This window comes from Echinops telfairi, unplaced genomic scaffold (assembly GCF_000313985.2).
Source record: "Echinops telfairi isolate 266 unplaced genomic scaffold, ASM31398v2 ScPeMD7_7410;HRSCAF=8448, whole genome shotgun sequence".
In the NCBI taxonomy this organism is placed as follows: Eukaryota; Metazoa; Chordata; class Mammalia; order Afrosoricida; family Tenrecidae; genus Echinops; species Echinops telfairi.
The window spans coordinates 13,819,729-13,835,825 of NW_022111310.1; the positions used below are offsets into that span (position 1 = coordinate 13,819,729).

The following is a 16,097-nucleotide window of genomic DNA, read 5'->3' on the forward strand; positions in this document are numbered from 1 at the left end:
TTGTTATAAGAGCTGTAAGAGCCCCTGATAAAATGATTAAAAATAAAAAACCTTCCAGAGGGAAGGGATGTAAAGAAGTGTTGGCAGAAGGAGAGCAGGCTCAGGGCAAGCAGTCCGGCAGACGAGTGGGTGTCCTGGGAATAGTGAGAAGCTTGCTGTGGCCAGTGTGCCCACACAATGAGGAGCCCTGGTGGCAAAAGGTCAGCAGTTTGAAACCACCAGCTGCTCGGTGGGAAGAAGATGAGGCTTTCGGCTCCCTTAAAGATGTAGAGCCTTGGACACCCATGGGGGCAGTTTTCCTCGGTCCTACAGGTTTGCTATGATTTGGGTTTGACGTGACAGCAGGGCGTTGAGAACAGCGAATGTGTGGGGTTAGAAAAGGAGGCTTCAAAAGAAGGTTGCAGATCAATCAGATGCTAAAGGGAACTGCATGCCAGGTGCTGGGGTTAGTGTTTAGCGTACACAGACACAGGAATCAGTAGAGGGTTGATGAGGAAGGAGCCCCGGTGATGTAGTGGGTACAGGTGCTGGGCAAGGTCAGCAGTGAGAAACCCTTTGCAGCCCCTTGGGGGAAAGATGGGGCTTTCTGGTCCCATAAAGAACTACAGTCTGAGAAACTCACAGGGGGCAGTTCTACCCATTCTTATAGGGTCCCTCTGAGTCAACATCGACTCAATGGCTGTGAGGTTCTGTTTGTTTGCTTTTTAATGAGTTAGGTAATTCTGTAGGTAGTGTGGTGCACGCATTAGGGGAGGTTAGCAAATGTGGGTTTTTTTCCCCCTAAGGTCAAATTGCAAATATCTTTGGGTTTATGAACCACATATGGTTCCTGTAGTATATTTATCTTTTGTTTTCTTTTTAAAAGAAACTTTAAAAAATATAAAAACCATTCTTAGCTCCTCCGGCCACACAGAACAGTCCTTGGGCTGTATTGGACCCACTAGCCATAGTTTGAAGACTGCTGCCCTAGGGGGAAGGAGACAAGTGGCAGGTCAAATCAGAAGCAAGGTTATGATGAGAGAGAGAGAGAGAGAGAGAGAGAGAGAGAGAAGGGCTAGTGTAAGGCAGTGTGGATAGAGGGAAAGGTCAGATGGATGAGGGGATAGGTTTAAATAGAATCAGCTGCCCTTCACTATCGATTGACGTGGGAAATCAGGAAAGACAAGTCAGGGGCAGTGACGAGGTGTCTGGTTAGAGAGACTGGGTAATATTGCTGGTGTCAGGAACCAGGACTAGAGAGAGTTTGGGAGGTTGTGATAGGTGCTGTTCTGAAACTAAGGCGGCCTGGGATTGTTGTTCTTTGGATCTGACATCCAGTTTCCTCCCATCAGGGAGATTAGTCTCAAAGAAAGCCCAAGACAAATAAGAAACCTGACCGTATGAAGTGTCACATGAATCTGTATGACAGAGTTAGAGCCGGTCTTTGGGAACACTCGCCTGGCGGAAGGATTTAGGGTGAATTGGGATAGGAAGATAGGGTAGGGAGGGAGCTTTCCGAGGGACCCAGGGAAGAGGCAACGACGGTCTAAGATTAAAGCAGTGGAGGTGGAACAGACAAGAGATGGGAAAGATAATATAGGGACCGAGTCACAAGGACCGGGCTCAGTTTTATGCGTGGAAGTAGCCCTTCTGTGATCTTCATTCTCAAACTCCAGTGTTGGAGGGCAGTTCTACTTCTGGCTCCTTCTAGAGCAGTGGTCCTCAATGCCGCCACCCTTGCATACAGTTCCTCATGTGGTGGTGGCCCCTCAACCATAAAATTATTTTCATTGCTACTTCATGACTGCCATTTTGCTACTGTTATGCATCGGGCATCCGCTATGAAAGGATCGTTCAACCCCCAAAGGCGTCGCGACCCACAGGTTGAGAACCGCAGCTCTAGATCTTACTCAAGGTGCCGAACAACGTGACTGGAGAACTCACCACCCCTAGAAACTGCTTACTTTCATACCGTGTGCATTTCTTGTCAATATCCTAATCTGTAGTCCAGTAGCAGACCACCGCGTCCCACCTGAAAAACTCTTTGCATGTTCTCTCTTTACAGTAAAGGGGGAGGTAAGGAGGCAGAGAGAGAGAGAGAGAGAGACTGGGGAAAGTGTGAACAAAGATCTCAGGTTTTAGGATTAGGTCACGGTAATCCAGGGCTTCACCATAGTCCATAAACCTGAGATGAACCCTCAATCAACCTTGGTTTGCAAGCCTAGGTCAGTTTGCATGTTACCAACCTCACTGTAAGTCATTACACTCGACCTACACCGTCTCTTGCGGGTTGGTTCACGTAGCAGATCTGCCTTGGAAGCGTGAGTGCCACTGAGATAGGGTGCTCTGTGCATCTGTCTTCCCAGCCCGTCCAGCTGCTGTGCTCAAATGCATTTATAACCACCTCTGTCCACAATGCACCTCACGCTAACACCCAAGACGCTTGGTGGCTAGAACAGAAAGGGCACAGAACCTTTTTTTTTTTTTTTGGTCTGTTTGGCAATTAACCATTCACTGGCTTTTGTTGTTGTAACATGCACTTCCTTTCTCTTGTTTTCATTCAAGCTGTGTACGCCATGGAAATTAATGTGGAGAAAGACAAACAAACAGGAGAGACCAAGATTCTCTCTGCGTCCACCATTGGCCCAGAGGGGGTCCATCAGAGAGGAGTCAAGGTCTATGATGACGGTACCAAAGTAGTCTATGAGGTGCACTCAGGAGGCACCGTAGTAGAAAACGGAGTGCACAAATTAAGCGCAAAGGATGTAGAAGAGCTTATTCAGAAGGCTGGACAATCAAATTTCAGGGGCGGGCCTGTGTCCGAGAGGACTGTGATTGCAGATGGGAGCCTGGGCCACCCTAAGGAACACATGCTCTGCAAAGAAGCCAAGTTAGAAGTGGTCCATAAGTCTAGGAAAGAGCGTGCTTCTGGGGATGCGGAGCAGCAGGCCCGCGCCCCCAGGGCCGGAGGGCCGGAGGCAAACTCGGATCAGCCAGTCACCATGATCTTTATGGGCTACCAGAACATTGAGGACGAAGAGCAGACCAAAAAGGTGCTAGGCTACGATGAAACCATCAAGGCCGAGTTGGTCCTCATCGACGAAGATGATGAGAAGTCATTGAGGGAGAAGACGGTGACGGACGTGTCCACCATTGATGGCAATGCAGCCGAGCTTGTCTCCGGAAGGCCGGTGTCAGACACCACCGAGCCCTCATCCCCAGAAGGGAAGGAAGAGAGCCTGGCCACAGAGCCAGCCCCAGGTACCCAAAAGAAAAAGCGCTGTCAATGCTGTGTTGTCATGTGACCACTCTTTCTCCCCTTTTCTTTGGGGCAGCCTGCGTGCTCTCCACCACTTTCGCAGACCTCCCGCACCACTAACTGCGAGACTGTGAACTGGAAGCAAACAACCTGCCTGGCCTTGCAGTTGGATTGCTTTGATTTTTCTTATTCACCCCCGCTCTCCCCCTCTCATTTTCCTCCAGCTTCCTCGCCTAAGAGACAGCGTGCATGTGTGTGCTTCGTTCTCTCCAAGAACTCGCTTTTCCTCTAAACTCATCCTTGGGTCTTCAAGAGTGACTCCGCCCCTTACTGCTCCACGGGAATGAACGCTTCATCTCAACCAGTTCTATAGTAGCCTTAATTCACTTGACTGGAATTCCACCTATTGGCACCGGGTGGTTTCCTGGGTAGCCTGCTCCCATAATGCAGTCACACACTGCCACGTCCCTGGTTTCTCACTTGCCTCCTTGGGTGTGCATCTGTGTTTTTTTTATCTTGTGTGGCAAAATGCTGTTGGCTCTAGCCGGTTGCGAGTGTAGCCAAAAGTGGACCTTACTTAGTCTGCCAAACCTAGGGTGATGCTTTTTGCTGCCTTACGTATGTACTTCCAGATGCCAGTATTGGGCATGTACGGCTTTCCTTCTGTTAAAAGGAAAATGAAGTGGGTGTGAAAAGAAAAAAAAAAAGAACCCAGTTCTTGTCACAGCTGGCACTTAGGGACTGATTCTGTGGCCTGCCATCAGCAGCCGTCTCTCTTTCGATAACTTAAACTGATGAATCCTTTCTATAAGAAGCACCATTTTTCATTTTCTAAGGACATGAAGCAGACCTTGTTCTAAGCATCAGGAGTGGTCTCCAAACTTAGACAAGTCCATGAGCTTTGTTTCTATGCTATCCAAAAACAAATGTGTAAATTTTTATATTGGGTTTCGATTCCATGGATCATCTTCCTGTCTTTTCCATGCATGGGATCATTTGGAAGAGAACCATTGCAGTGACCATATTGCTAAGCCCGTCTTCCGGATGTACTGTGGTTACTTGGTGTTTCTGCTTCATCCTGGACGGTGCTGTAACTGTAGTTACTGTTCATCTCACGTGTACGGTGGATCGCAGAGCCTTGCCTCTGTGCCCTTTGCTTTCTGTTCTCCTGGGTGTGTCAGGTGACGCCACATGGTGGTTGAAACAATGACAAAAGCCAACTTTAAAAGATAAAAGATTTAACAAGACTTACGGACCCGTTTTCTTCACAATAATTACACCCATTCAACAAATAATGATCGGCCCACAGCTGAGCTTCTCAAAGCATCAGTTCATACGTTTTTGGAGATTCCAGGACATCAAAAGATCATTTTGATCCAGAACACAATGAACAATTGTTTCAATAAATTCTGAGCACTTCCCTTCATCCCCAAGCAAAGAGCCACCATGTAGAATACACCAAAGGGATGCAATGTAGTCAAAAAATATAATATTGAAGTTAAGAATAAATGTTTTAATTGATTTTAATTATAGAGCTATATTAACTTTTAAGTTATTTGTTCAGATGTTCTAAGCACTGATGCAAATGATTCACAAAATTATTTATGTATCTTTTTTAAACCTAGTTTTGGAAAGTATATACTTAGGCATACTGCATCGAATCTGACTTCTTTGGAAAGTAGATATAAAAAGAACAAAGTAGTCTTGAGAGAATTTTATTATAGATTCAACTAAATTTGCCCTATTTAAGCTGCTCCATACTATAGCTAATCTATTATGATTTTTTAACTTCTTGATCTGAAATTAGACTTATTCCAATTGGAAAGAAAAGACATGGCATCTTAAAACTTTATTTAATTTTTTTCAGTTACATTTTTCATGAGTGCAAAGTGAGTCATGTTATCACAGATGCCTAGCAAAGTGAAACCAGGCAAAGAAGGAAATAAGTTCCACTCTCTAGGATGACCCCCTCCAAGGCTTGGTTTTGACGTAAAAAGAAAACCAAGAAAAACCTCACTGCCATCTAATTAATTCTGAATCGTGGTTTCACCAGCACAGCTGCAATGGAATAAAACTGCCTGTGGCCTGAGCTCAAAACCTGGTTTGATGCCTAGAAATGTCACTGTGCTCAGTTTGAGGCTGCTCCACAAACGATCCTGTAAACTTTAAACATAATCATATGCCAAATAAATATATTGATACCGAAAGAGAAAACAATTTAAATGGTTTTGACAATCTATTATGTTAATTATCTATTTAGAAAAGAAACGATCCAAAAATGTACCATAATTTATCTCTTCTACCCTTGTAGGGATTAAAGCTATTCAACTCAATGATTTAAAACACATGGACTTGCTGATGAAACAAACTGGAATTCTAATCCTGTTTCATATATATATGTAATAGATTCAGGCATAAAGAATTACCCGAAATAATGAACTCCCCCTTCCATAAATGAACAAATTACTCCTGAAGAAAAAGATCTTCAGCTCTCACTACACCACACATAGGATCTAAAAGAGAAGTCATCCAAACTCTCATTCATCCATCATCATTATAGGTAACCAGTGGCCGTTGAGTTCGCTCTGACTCATAACAACCCTATGAGACCGAGTAACTGGCCCTGTTTCCAAGGCTGCCATGGTGACTGGAGCAGACAGCTGCATCTCTGTATCCACCGTGCTGAGGGTGCAGCTGCTCACTTTCAGTTGGCGGCTGAGAGCTTAACCACTGCACCTTTTTATAGGGATTTGTGATTAGCAAATGATATAAGTCATAGTTCTCTTTATACTTATACTAGTAACATTGATCCTTTAGTGTGTCTTCAAGTCAGATGTGCTACCTTTATCAAAATTCTTTGTGACGACCAGTAAACGAAGACGTGTTTGAATATGGCATATATGTGCATAATGTGCATCCTTTTCCTACCATAAGGGGGATTCAGGCTCAGCCCATACTTTCCGAGATGAGACCTACAATCCCTCCTAGACCAACGAGTAACTTATAACCCTTCATCATGGAAATGTAAACAGAGTTGTGATTGTGAACCCCCTGGCTCCCCTGCTGCTACTGGGATCTTCTCTGTAAAAACTTGATTATGTATACGATATCATGCCCTTCAAAAATGCCGGACTGGTAACTGGTAACATGACAAGGCTAAGAATCAGGAGCGAAGCTGCAAACCATGGCCTTTTTGAGCTAATGCTTTGTTGGGTTTTCTTTTAAAATCATATAATCAGCTCCCTTTTTAATGGAAAGGGGGGGGGGACTATTTCATTTGTTTATAAATAAGTTTGGAATGAGCATGAGAAATCTCTAATAGTTAAATTGATAAAGTTTATCTCCACATATCTTGAAATATGTTTGTTTGTTGTAAATGCACAATGACACAAGCTGACCAAAATCCCAAACCAACCCCCTGCCATTGACCCCATTCCAACTCTGAGCAACCCTGTCAGCTCAGAGCAGGTCTGGCGGCGTAGGACCCCGAGGCTGGGAGTCCTTAGGGAAGCAGACGTTCACCTCCCCCCTGACAGCTGTTGGTGGGCTTGTACTGCACACCTTCCATTGTGCCATTGAGCACTTGAACCACTGCGCCCCCTGGGAGTTCCTTATCAAACAAGCTAAGGATTTTTTTTAATCATATATCACGTTCCCCATAATTACATTATTTTCTGTCTGTAGGCAAAAACTGCTACCTCTCTAATGAATTGTAGTGAGTTTGATGATACCACTTAAATATTTCGGACCAGAAAAGAAGAGGAGCTAGGGACTTCTTTCTGTCCAAACCCCAGACTTGCTTTCTGTAAGCCTCCTGAGCGGTCTAACAATTATTCCAAGGCTTTCAGGAAACTCAGACAACTTCTAGAGTTGACTTCATTTCTTTCTGAATTGTTCATAAGCGTATATTCACTTCCCATTTCTACCTACTTACATTTGGCCTCCTGGTGATTAAGGTGTTCTTTAGAATGCTTTAATTAGGGTCAGGTTTTTGTAAAAGAGGCAATGGTGACTCATTCTCAGCTCTGTGGCAAAGCGTTGAGGCCAAGTGTGACAGCAGCGTATTCCTACAGCGTGTCACGTCCCGGGACGCGAGAACATCCTTAGGATGTGAGTTCATTTCATGTCAGTGAACCATGCGTTGCGAAAGAGGAGAGAACACGTTGATGGAAGCAGAGATCCAACTGCTGTGCCGGCTCTTCTTTTTAAAAAAAGCATTAAAAAAAACCATAAAAAAATAAAATCAAGCATTAACCTTGTCCGTGTGGAACAGAGATACCCTGAAGACTCTTGTGCTCATATTCAATTCTAGAAGCTCTGTCCTGCCTGTTCGCCAGTTGACCTACTGGAGGGCCTGCTAGGGACCCTTTCCTTAAGGGGATAGTCTCATTCCCTGTGATGTTTGTTTACAACAGAAACCATCCCAAAGCAAGCCATGTGAGGTTGTATCTTTGCAACATGCACATTTTTTTTAACCAAAATCCCAGACTCAATTTAAAAGCCCGTTACCATGGAGACAGTTCCAAGTCATGGCAACGCCAGGTGTGTCGGTAAAGCTGTGCTTCAGAGGGGTTTTCGTGACTGGATATTTTGGAAGTAGATCACTTGGCCTTTCTTCCAAGGTGCCTCTCACTGCGGGGGACTCCAGCTGGTAGCCCTGGCCTGGCCTCTTAGGCATGTGCACCACCTAGGCCCTCCATTGTAACCATACATTTTCAGCATATTTAAAACATACGTTTCGGACAGTTTTTAAAGATGTAGTCTGTCAGAAGCTCCTCCATGTTCTAATCAAGGTATTTCAAACACTGCTGATTTAGACAAAACTGAAAAAAATCTTTCTGGTCTTACGGAATGATACAACCCTGCAGGTGGATGGAATTGCTGGTCTGTACCATGGGCTAGCTGGGATTAAAGTGGGAAATTGGTTCGCTGGTTGCTTGGGACCAGTTCACCTCATTGTGTGAACCCCTTTCCAGAAACCGTTCCTGCATTTTCTAGAGAAAAAGAAAATGAAGTCTTTGATTCGGAGCACAGTGCATTGTGGGTCTGTATTTCCATAGCTTTCGTAAACTCCTAAAGAAAGTTCCCATTGGAGCAAACACCAAACCCGTACAAAACTCATGGAGAGAGGTATAGAATAAACAGGGCAATGGGACCTTTCCAAAGGGCACTTTGCTGGAGGATTGGTTCTCAGACCAGCCTGCCCTGCCTTGTTCTGCCCCGGGAGTCAGCCTCCCCTTCCTCCCTGCTCTCCAGAGAACGGCCCGAGGTCAGAACCGAGCACAAAAGACTTGCTCTCAATGTAAACTATAGCATACGGGGGACCGCAGACTTTTTGCATCAAAGATCTGGGCAGCCTTAACTTTTGTAAAAAAAAAAAAAAGAAAAAATCATTTTTCAATGTTCTCTTTTACTAAGCAGGAAAAAAAAAACATGTCCTGAAGTTAATGACTTTTTTATCTTTTGTGACTATTTTCTAAGTTTCTACAGGTTGAGGTGTGACTGGTCATCTTACCCCCCCCCCCCTATACTGCCCCTCAGTAGTCACCTGGGGCTATTTTGTGCAAGTCACTGCATTTTTACTAGAAGAAAGCATCCCTCAGACTCTCCCTCCCTCCATTTCAGGCAGTCCTAGGGTGAGAGTCCTTCTGGGACACAGAAAGAAAAGAGCTACAGGGTGGTATCTTTCCATTTTCCTATGGTTGATGTACTGTATGGTCTCCATGTTTACAGAACGCACCTGCCTTGTGCTGTGAACAAGATGAATGACAGAAAGCAAAGGAGAAAAAAAGCTTGGATGTGCCATTTGACAGTTTGCCTTAGCGCCACAGTGTATGTTCTTCTGTCCTCTTTGAAAAACGCAGTTGTATTTCAAAGCTGTATTAACACAACATTCTCTTCCCCGCCCCCACCTCCGCCCCCGCCCAGCCCTCTTCAGAGTTGTCAGTGACTCACCGGAGGCTTGAGGCAGAACCTTGCCTGTGTGGCCCAGGGGTTCAGAGTTCACAGCTCAGCCCTTGCTGCTGCTGCCCTTTCGCCAACCGAACTGTGTTTCGAGTTCCCATCCAAGCCTGCAATAGCAGGCTCTGACATGCCCGGGGCGGGGCACCTGGGTCCCCTGACCCTGCGCGGTCCCTCCCACAGCGAGGAGGTGACCTCATGGAGCCCTGGCTGGGCCTGAGCAGATAGGAAGCGCACCGTTGGCCTAGGCTGAAATACCAAGAGAGACGGGCTCCAAAGCCGAGCCACAGGGAGGGCTATGCCCACAGGGAGGGCTATGCCCACGCAGGGCTGTTGCCCACGCAGGGCAGTCTGAGACGAAGAGCTTAGCATGCGCAGGTGGGAGTGAGCGCTGCCTGTCAAGATGGAGTGTTTACAGTTAGGTATTTTTTTAAGGAAAACTATTTTTATAATGAAATCTATATGCATGGTGGAGCTTGAGTTTTAAAGCGCCTCCCGAATACGTGGTGTCTCTGTTCCATTGCGGGAACTTTCTGGTGACCGCTGTGCACCGGACTAGGCCTTCGAGGCGGGAAGAATGGTCCCGCCCCACCACGGCCTGACACCCACGGTTTCCAGACAGGCATAGGTTGTAAGATTAAGTTTCCTGTGTTTGCCATAAGGTGGATACACTATGAGGGTGGCTTCAAGAAGTTTGTGGGGGAATCCCACTATATATATCTTTTAATTAATGAATTAATTTTTAACTAACTTGTATGTTACAAAAGAATCAAAGTCCGTTTCAGTTTTATTTTTTCTCTTTTTATAGCCACTCCGACCAAGGTTTAGATCTGCTGGGTGAGGAAAGATCCCAGGATCTTTTCATTTCCTTTTTCCATGAATTTTTGGAAGGCCCTCCTTCCCTCCCTCCCAAAATGCTTCCTATCTTTCTGGGCTACATCTTCTAATAACAGCCTCATAATAATGGTTTGGGGAAAGGAAATACCAAAACCCACCACCATCAAGTCAGTTCCAACTCTGTGACCCTATCGAGCTTGTCCAAGGCTGTAACTCTCTGTAGAAGCTGGGAGCTTCATTCATCTTTATGCCAAGGAGCAGCTGATGGCTTTGAACTGTCCACCTTACGGTTAGCCGTCCAATACTTAGCCAACTGTGTCTTCAGGGCTCCTTATGGAGATAGCTACCTAAGCAGTAAGCCCTGCCCAAGTCTTCCGCATATCAAAGGGTAATTGCTACATTTCAGGTGATGGGCCCTCTCATTAGATGCATTTGAGCAGTAGGTTCAAGTGGTGATGCAGAACCATCTGGCCATCTGTAGTCTGTTTATAATTGTATAAACGAATAACGTAAGACGGGTCAGGAATTATTCATCTTGTAAATATCATTGGGGGTGCAGCATATTCAAAGTTAAGTAGAAACAGGGAATGATCGTTTTCAACTCTCCACAAGTAGATCCGGACCTTCACATGTTGGATTCCCACCCCCACCCCAATTTGTCCGCCAAATGGCTTAGTTTCCCATCCCAGACACATTCTGTTTCACCAAGATCTTCACCCACACCTGATCCTTTCATCTTGTGGACAGAGAGGGTCCAACGTGGGGGCCAGCCAGACACGTGTCTTCCCCGGCAGCACCTTCCCCTGCTGTCCTGAGAGCCCAAGATTCCCTCTCCAGCACAGCAAGGTCACACATGTGTGCTGTGTTTCAGAAAAAGCAAGTCTCGTTCCCATGCAAATAATTTTAAAGCCTTCATCACCCAAATCCCTCCAACAGGTCCACCTTAAAACCCAGTCAAGAACACTGCTCGCATGGCGACCACTCTGCCAATGAAAGAACTAGGCAGTTGCCTGAAGGTGCAGAGGGAGAGCCAGTTTACTGTAGTCAGTCTGTCTCTTGACCAAGGAACCCCTCAGTTCCTGGATGAGGCAGGGAGACAGCCAGTCTGTGTGTGCAAAGAGATTACCAGGTCATGCCTGATGCGGTGACTCTGTGGGGGCAGCTCTAACCCTCTAACCCTTGAGACCTTATTCTTCTGGCAAGTGCAAAGAATTCCTGTCTTCAGGATTCTGGAACACCCTTTCCTCTTCCCAAGCTCCTGACCTAGTAGAGTCCGATCCCGCAGGAGCTCCAGAAAATGTTGTGTTCAATACAGCTTTTCTGGAATGTAGGTTGTCGATGGAATTCTCAGCTTTAGCAGCTCACTCGGGGTGAGTGACATTTCTGTAAATACGTCCATTTGTGGTTGGCCGGGGGTGTGTGGGGCGTGGGTGGGGTGGGGGGAGCTTGTCTTGCTTACTCTGACTTAGACTTGCTGGGCTAGCTGCTGTACTTTGTAACCTGGAGTGGACTTTTGACTGTTCTTTTTCTTTCTGATGCAAAACAAAACCTGACTTCAGAAACCACACTGCCAGCAACAGCCAGTGCTGTACTTGTAGCTTCTCTTTGTTCCTCTGTACGGTATGAATAGACAATAAACTACCTTTTCACTGCACCTACCTCTGTGTGTCTCTACCCCCATTCTTCCCCCTCCTCGTGCGCTAAGAGTGGCCAGACTACGTGGGGAGGCACCTTCAGAGTGCTCGCTAAAGCCCCATACTACCCCAGTGCCACCCCAGCTGCACTGTGGAAGCAGGGTCACACCTCCGGAGAGCAGAGTCCGAAATCCTGGGGGAAACCCAGGAGCCTACATTTTAACTGAGGCCTCCAGGTGGGTTTTATTCCTGTGGAACCTGGTCCGTGGCTTTGGGTGTCTCCCGGCGGTCACCGCTATGGCTCCCAGCTGGTTTCCCCACGAACGAACCCCCTCTCCCAACATTTCCCTTCTCTAAACCTCATGCTCATACCTGTCTCCACACCTGTCCCTCCTTTTCGTGCTCCTGAAGAGCCACCAGCATCAACATTTACGCTGATCCCTAGGGCAGCAGTTTTCAACCTGTGGGTCTCGACCCCTTTGGGGGTCGAATGACCCTTTCACAGGGTCACCCGATTCATAACAGTAGCAAAATGACAGTGATGAAGTGGCAATGCAAGTAATTTTATGGTTGGGGGTCATTACAACATGAGGACCTGTGGGAAAGGGGAAACTCAGACAGCTCCTTGGGTGAAGTGGCAAGAATTTATCCAACCCAGCCACCAGAACAGGCGCCATGGGAGTCGCGCAGGGACTTTGTTTCTCTCGTTCATCACGGCGTCCTCGTGATCTAGAACAGGGTTGATCCACTTTTTGTCTGGGGGTCTGTGTTTCAAATGGCCTTTGTGGCAATTGCTCAACTCAGTCAGAAAGCAATCACAGGCAATACATAACTGAATGAATGTGGCTGTGAGACCATACACGAATGAGTAGGTCTTTGTTCCGCCAATAAAACTTTATTCACAAAAGCAAATGATGAGCTGGATTTGGCCCCCAGGTGATGGTTTGAGGACTCCTTGGCCTAGAATAGAGGTGTGCAGTAGAAAGTTTAAAAGTTACTGCACGTGTCTAGTAAGGCGCAGTGATGCACACAGCATGTAAAACAATCCAGGTCACTGAATTGTACACATAAAAATTGTTGAATTTGGCAAATGTTTTGTTATCCACACACACATATGCCACAATTAAAAAATATATGAATTGCGTAAGAGAATGAACATTAGGCATCTAGCACCTAAGGACTATCACAGAAAGTTGCTTTCTGATGAAATCAACTGGGGAAGTCTCTGCTTACATTCCATGCAGTTTCCTTGTTCCTTTTTTAAATAGCCTCTCTCCTTGGAGAGTAACCTTAAGATGGGCACTCCCAGGGAGTCTTGTAGATTGCTAAGACGCTCAGGCTGAAAGTGACCAAAATGCCAACCAATAGAAAGTGAAAGAAGCCCAAGAGTAGACCTCTTGAAAGTGCTGGGGACCCCAGAACAAGGGGACCCTTGGCATTGGGTCCAAGTGTTGGTGGCGCTGCATCCCTTCTCATCCATCTTGCACAGCGAGTGGCCAGGCTTTCTCCACAGCTTTCTCCTGGGAATGGAGACACTCTTTCGGTGTGGACATGTGGGTTGGAACCGTGAGAGCTCATCTAGGACAAATGGAGTAGGGTATGAGAAATCATGGGCTTCACTCCATCACCAGTATTCCTGGAATTAAAGGTATTATATTTATGCAAAGCCCTTTGGAAATTAGAAGTGGGTGGCAATTGGCCATTTGCTTGGGAAGAGAAGGTATAGTTCCCCTTTCCAAAGGTCACACTCTCCCCACATGAAAAGTTCCCAGTCTGTGGCAGGTCTAGGATGGGAAGGGAGACTGTGCCCCCCTCCCCCTTGAATAGTGACGGTTTCATACAGTCAAAACCCTTTAAGGATCACTGGGGGGGCAAAGACTTACCATGTGAACTCTAAGGCGGGGGAAATTCAGATGAGAAATTAAAGAATGTTTGAAGCAATGTCGTTCAGTAGTACCAGGCTAGATCTAAGAAGTTCCCCAAGGAGGGTAGAATTTTCTTGAAACCTATTCCAACCCCATAAGAGCAAGCACCACTGCCATTATTTTCCTTCTGTAAATGAGGGAAGTGAGTGATGGAGATAGTACGCGGCTTGTACAGTGTAGCAGCGCTAGAAATTGTGGTTAGATGCAATGCCTGAATTTACTGCTCCTCACTTCCTTCTGCACAGAAGACCATCAGCACGTATCGTGGAAAGGACATGGTACAGCAGTTGAGACCAGATACAGGAAGATCTAAATATAAGGTGACCAGACGTCCCGCTTTTGGCGGGACAGTCTTGATTTTTAACAATTTGTCCTGCATCCCACGACGTTTGAAAAAAGTTCCGATTTTTGGAAAGAATGCACGACAAGCTAGGGTATACAGTTTTTGGCTGCCATGTGGCTATTTTGCCAGGATATGAGTTTTATCAATAGTGTCCCGCTTTATCAATGTTAAAATCTGGTCACCTTCTCTAAATAGCAAGGTCACTCGTGTAGGAAACAAGAAATAGCACCAGTTCTTAAGATCTTGCAGCTTCACCTAAACAAATACCTGAACTGGTTCCCCGTAGAATCCGTTCCTACTCACAAAGGACACACCAGCTACCTTATAGGACAGAGTAGAACTACCCCATCTGCTTTCCAGTGTTGTGATCTTTACAGAGGCAGAGAGCCACACCTGTCTCCTCGTGTAGAGCGGCTGGTAGAGTCAAATTGCTGACCTCTCAGGTAGCAGCCTAGTTCCTTATCCACTGCTCCCCCAGGCTCCTCATCTCTAACTACTTCACCAAAAGCTCCACCCTCTGGAGGAGGAGTGGTGTCCCTGCAGCACTTCCTAGCCAAAGGAGATGCCTAAGCTAAGGTGGTCTATCACTTAGGAGTCTCTTATCTGCCCATCTGGAGTCCCATTATTCAACTTGGCAGTTTTTTCTAACTCCTTTTCTGAAAGGAATTAAGAAAATTGCCCAAAGTAACTGTCTAGTTTGGGACTGGGAGGTCTATCTCTGAATAAGCTACAGTACATTGGTTCCCATTGTCGTGATTGTTGTTGTTAGCAATGTTGTAACACCTAGGAGGAATGGTGCCCTGGGAAGTAGTGCAGGTGATTTGATTGTCTGCTGCCATTCACTGAACACGCTGCTTCCCCAACAGCCTTGAAGCCTCATCGGCTTTCCCGCTTGTCTTAAACAGGGTCAAATCTTCCACTCCTGGACAACTCGTGAAAGCAAGGACTTGCTATTTAAAAGTCCAAGCTACAAGTTCTCCAATAGCCCATCTAGTAGGAAAGTCACCAAATGGCTCTCCACGGGCTGAGGCTGGCCCTTAGTTATGTGAGTTTTCCCTGCAGAGGGTTAGTAAATGAATTTGTCATTCGTTGCTAATACTAGATGGAGGGAGGTCTCATTTTCACAGCATGGATTTCTAGCTCCTGTTGACTGTTCCGATGCACTGACAACCATGGGTCTGTTTTCCTGGCTGGCAGTTGCCTGGAGTTGAGGATGACTCTCAGTATCTGCTCATCATCACACCACTCCCTGTTCTCTCACTCCTGACAAGCGTCCCTCATTGGTTTCACCAGTCTGGCCCCTGGAGGAATTCAGATATGTGGCCCCTAATTTAACAGATGGGTCACATGACCCCAAGTACACAGGGTCCTTACTAGTTTGGAGACAATGCCATAGAGATGGAGTTTCCTAAACCCATTCGGGAGAAAAAAAACAAAAAACTTGGCCGTGTGTTTGGATTTGAGGCTGCTAGAAGCCTGTTCAGATTGTGAATAGTTTACAAGCAGAAAGCCTGCAAAAGAATCTGCTGCTTTTGCATGCTGATCAAAGAACCCCCATGTCTTGCCTAACGATAAATTAGCACACGCTTGGTGATCTCATTTACAACTCAGCTGAGGAAGAGATTGCATTTCCTGTAATAAATGACTGGCTATAGATGATTACGTGCTTCATCCTGAAATATGTTATTCCTGGAAAAGTAAAAAAAAAAGAAAACTATAGCATCCACAGTTCCTGCTTGGTGAAAACAGTGAGAGGCAAAGGCCACCTGCTCATCCGGGTACACTGAAGTGTGAGCTCTCCTAGATCCTAGAACTTGATCATGCTCCTGGGGCTGTGTGCTCACAGAAACGGGATTGTGCTCTGTGCTCATTTCCCCGGCTTATTAAGAGTAATAAGCCACACAGAACTTGGGCAGTTCAAATAACTGATGAAACAGGGGCCTTTTCCCCAAAGCTGGCCATCACACCCAATATAATCTACTGTGTCTTCAAAAACTTGAGCTAAAGGCTAATGGAATTCGAGAGGATGATCATATTTCTCCACTCTTGTTCATTTACAAGTCGCTGAGTAATAAAACCATGAGCAGTGGCCCAGCCTTCTTAGGGCAGTATGAGAACAATTCTACAATCAACATAAGTATCTATACTATCATAAAATA

The 16,097-nt window shown here is 46.0% G+C and overlaps 1 protein-coding gene across 5 annotated transcripts in view; it reads left to right on the plus strand.

Moving 5' to 3' along the window:
• The window catches only part of PALM2AKAP2 (PALM2 and AKAP2 fusion), a 287,817-nt gene that overhangs the window by 70,318 nt on the left and 201,402 nt on the right, over window positions 1-16,097 (plus strand). For 2 of the 5 annotated variants that reach the window (XM_045296627.1, XM_045296628.1), the window contains exon 2: window positions 2,545-3,240. The exons of the other annotated variants lie outside the window; for them this stretch is intronic. In XM_045296627.1, the coding sequence (XP_045152562.1) occupies window positions 2,556-3,240 (685 nt within the window). In that variant the 5' untranslated portion in view covers window positions 2,545-2,555. The remainder of the gene's footprint in view (window positions 1-2,544; window positions 3,241-16,097) is intronic. 5 annotated transcript variants of the gene reach the window in all.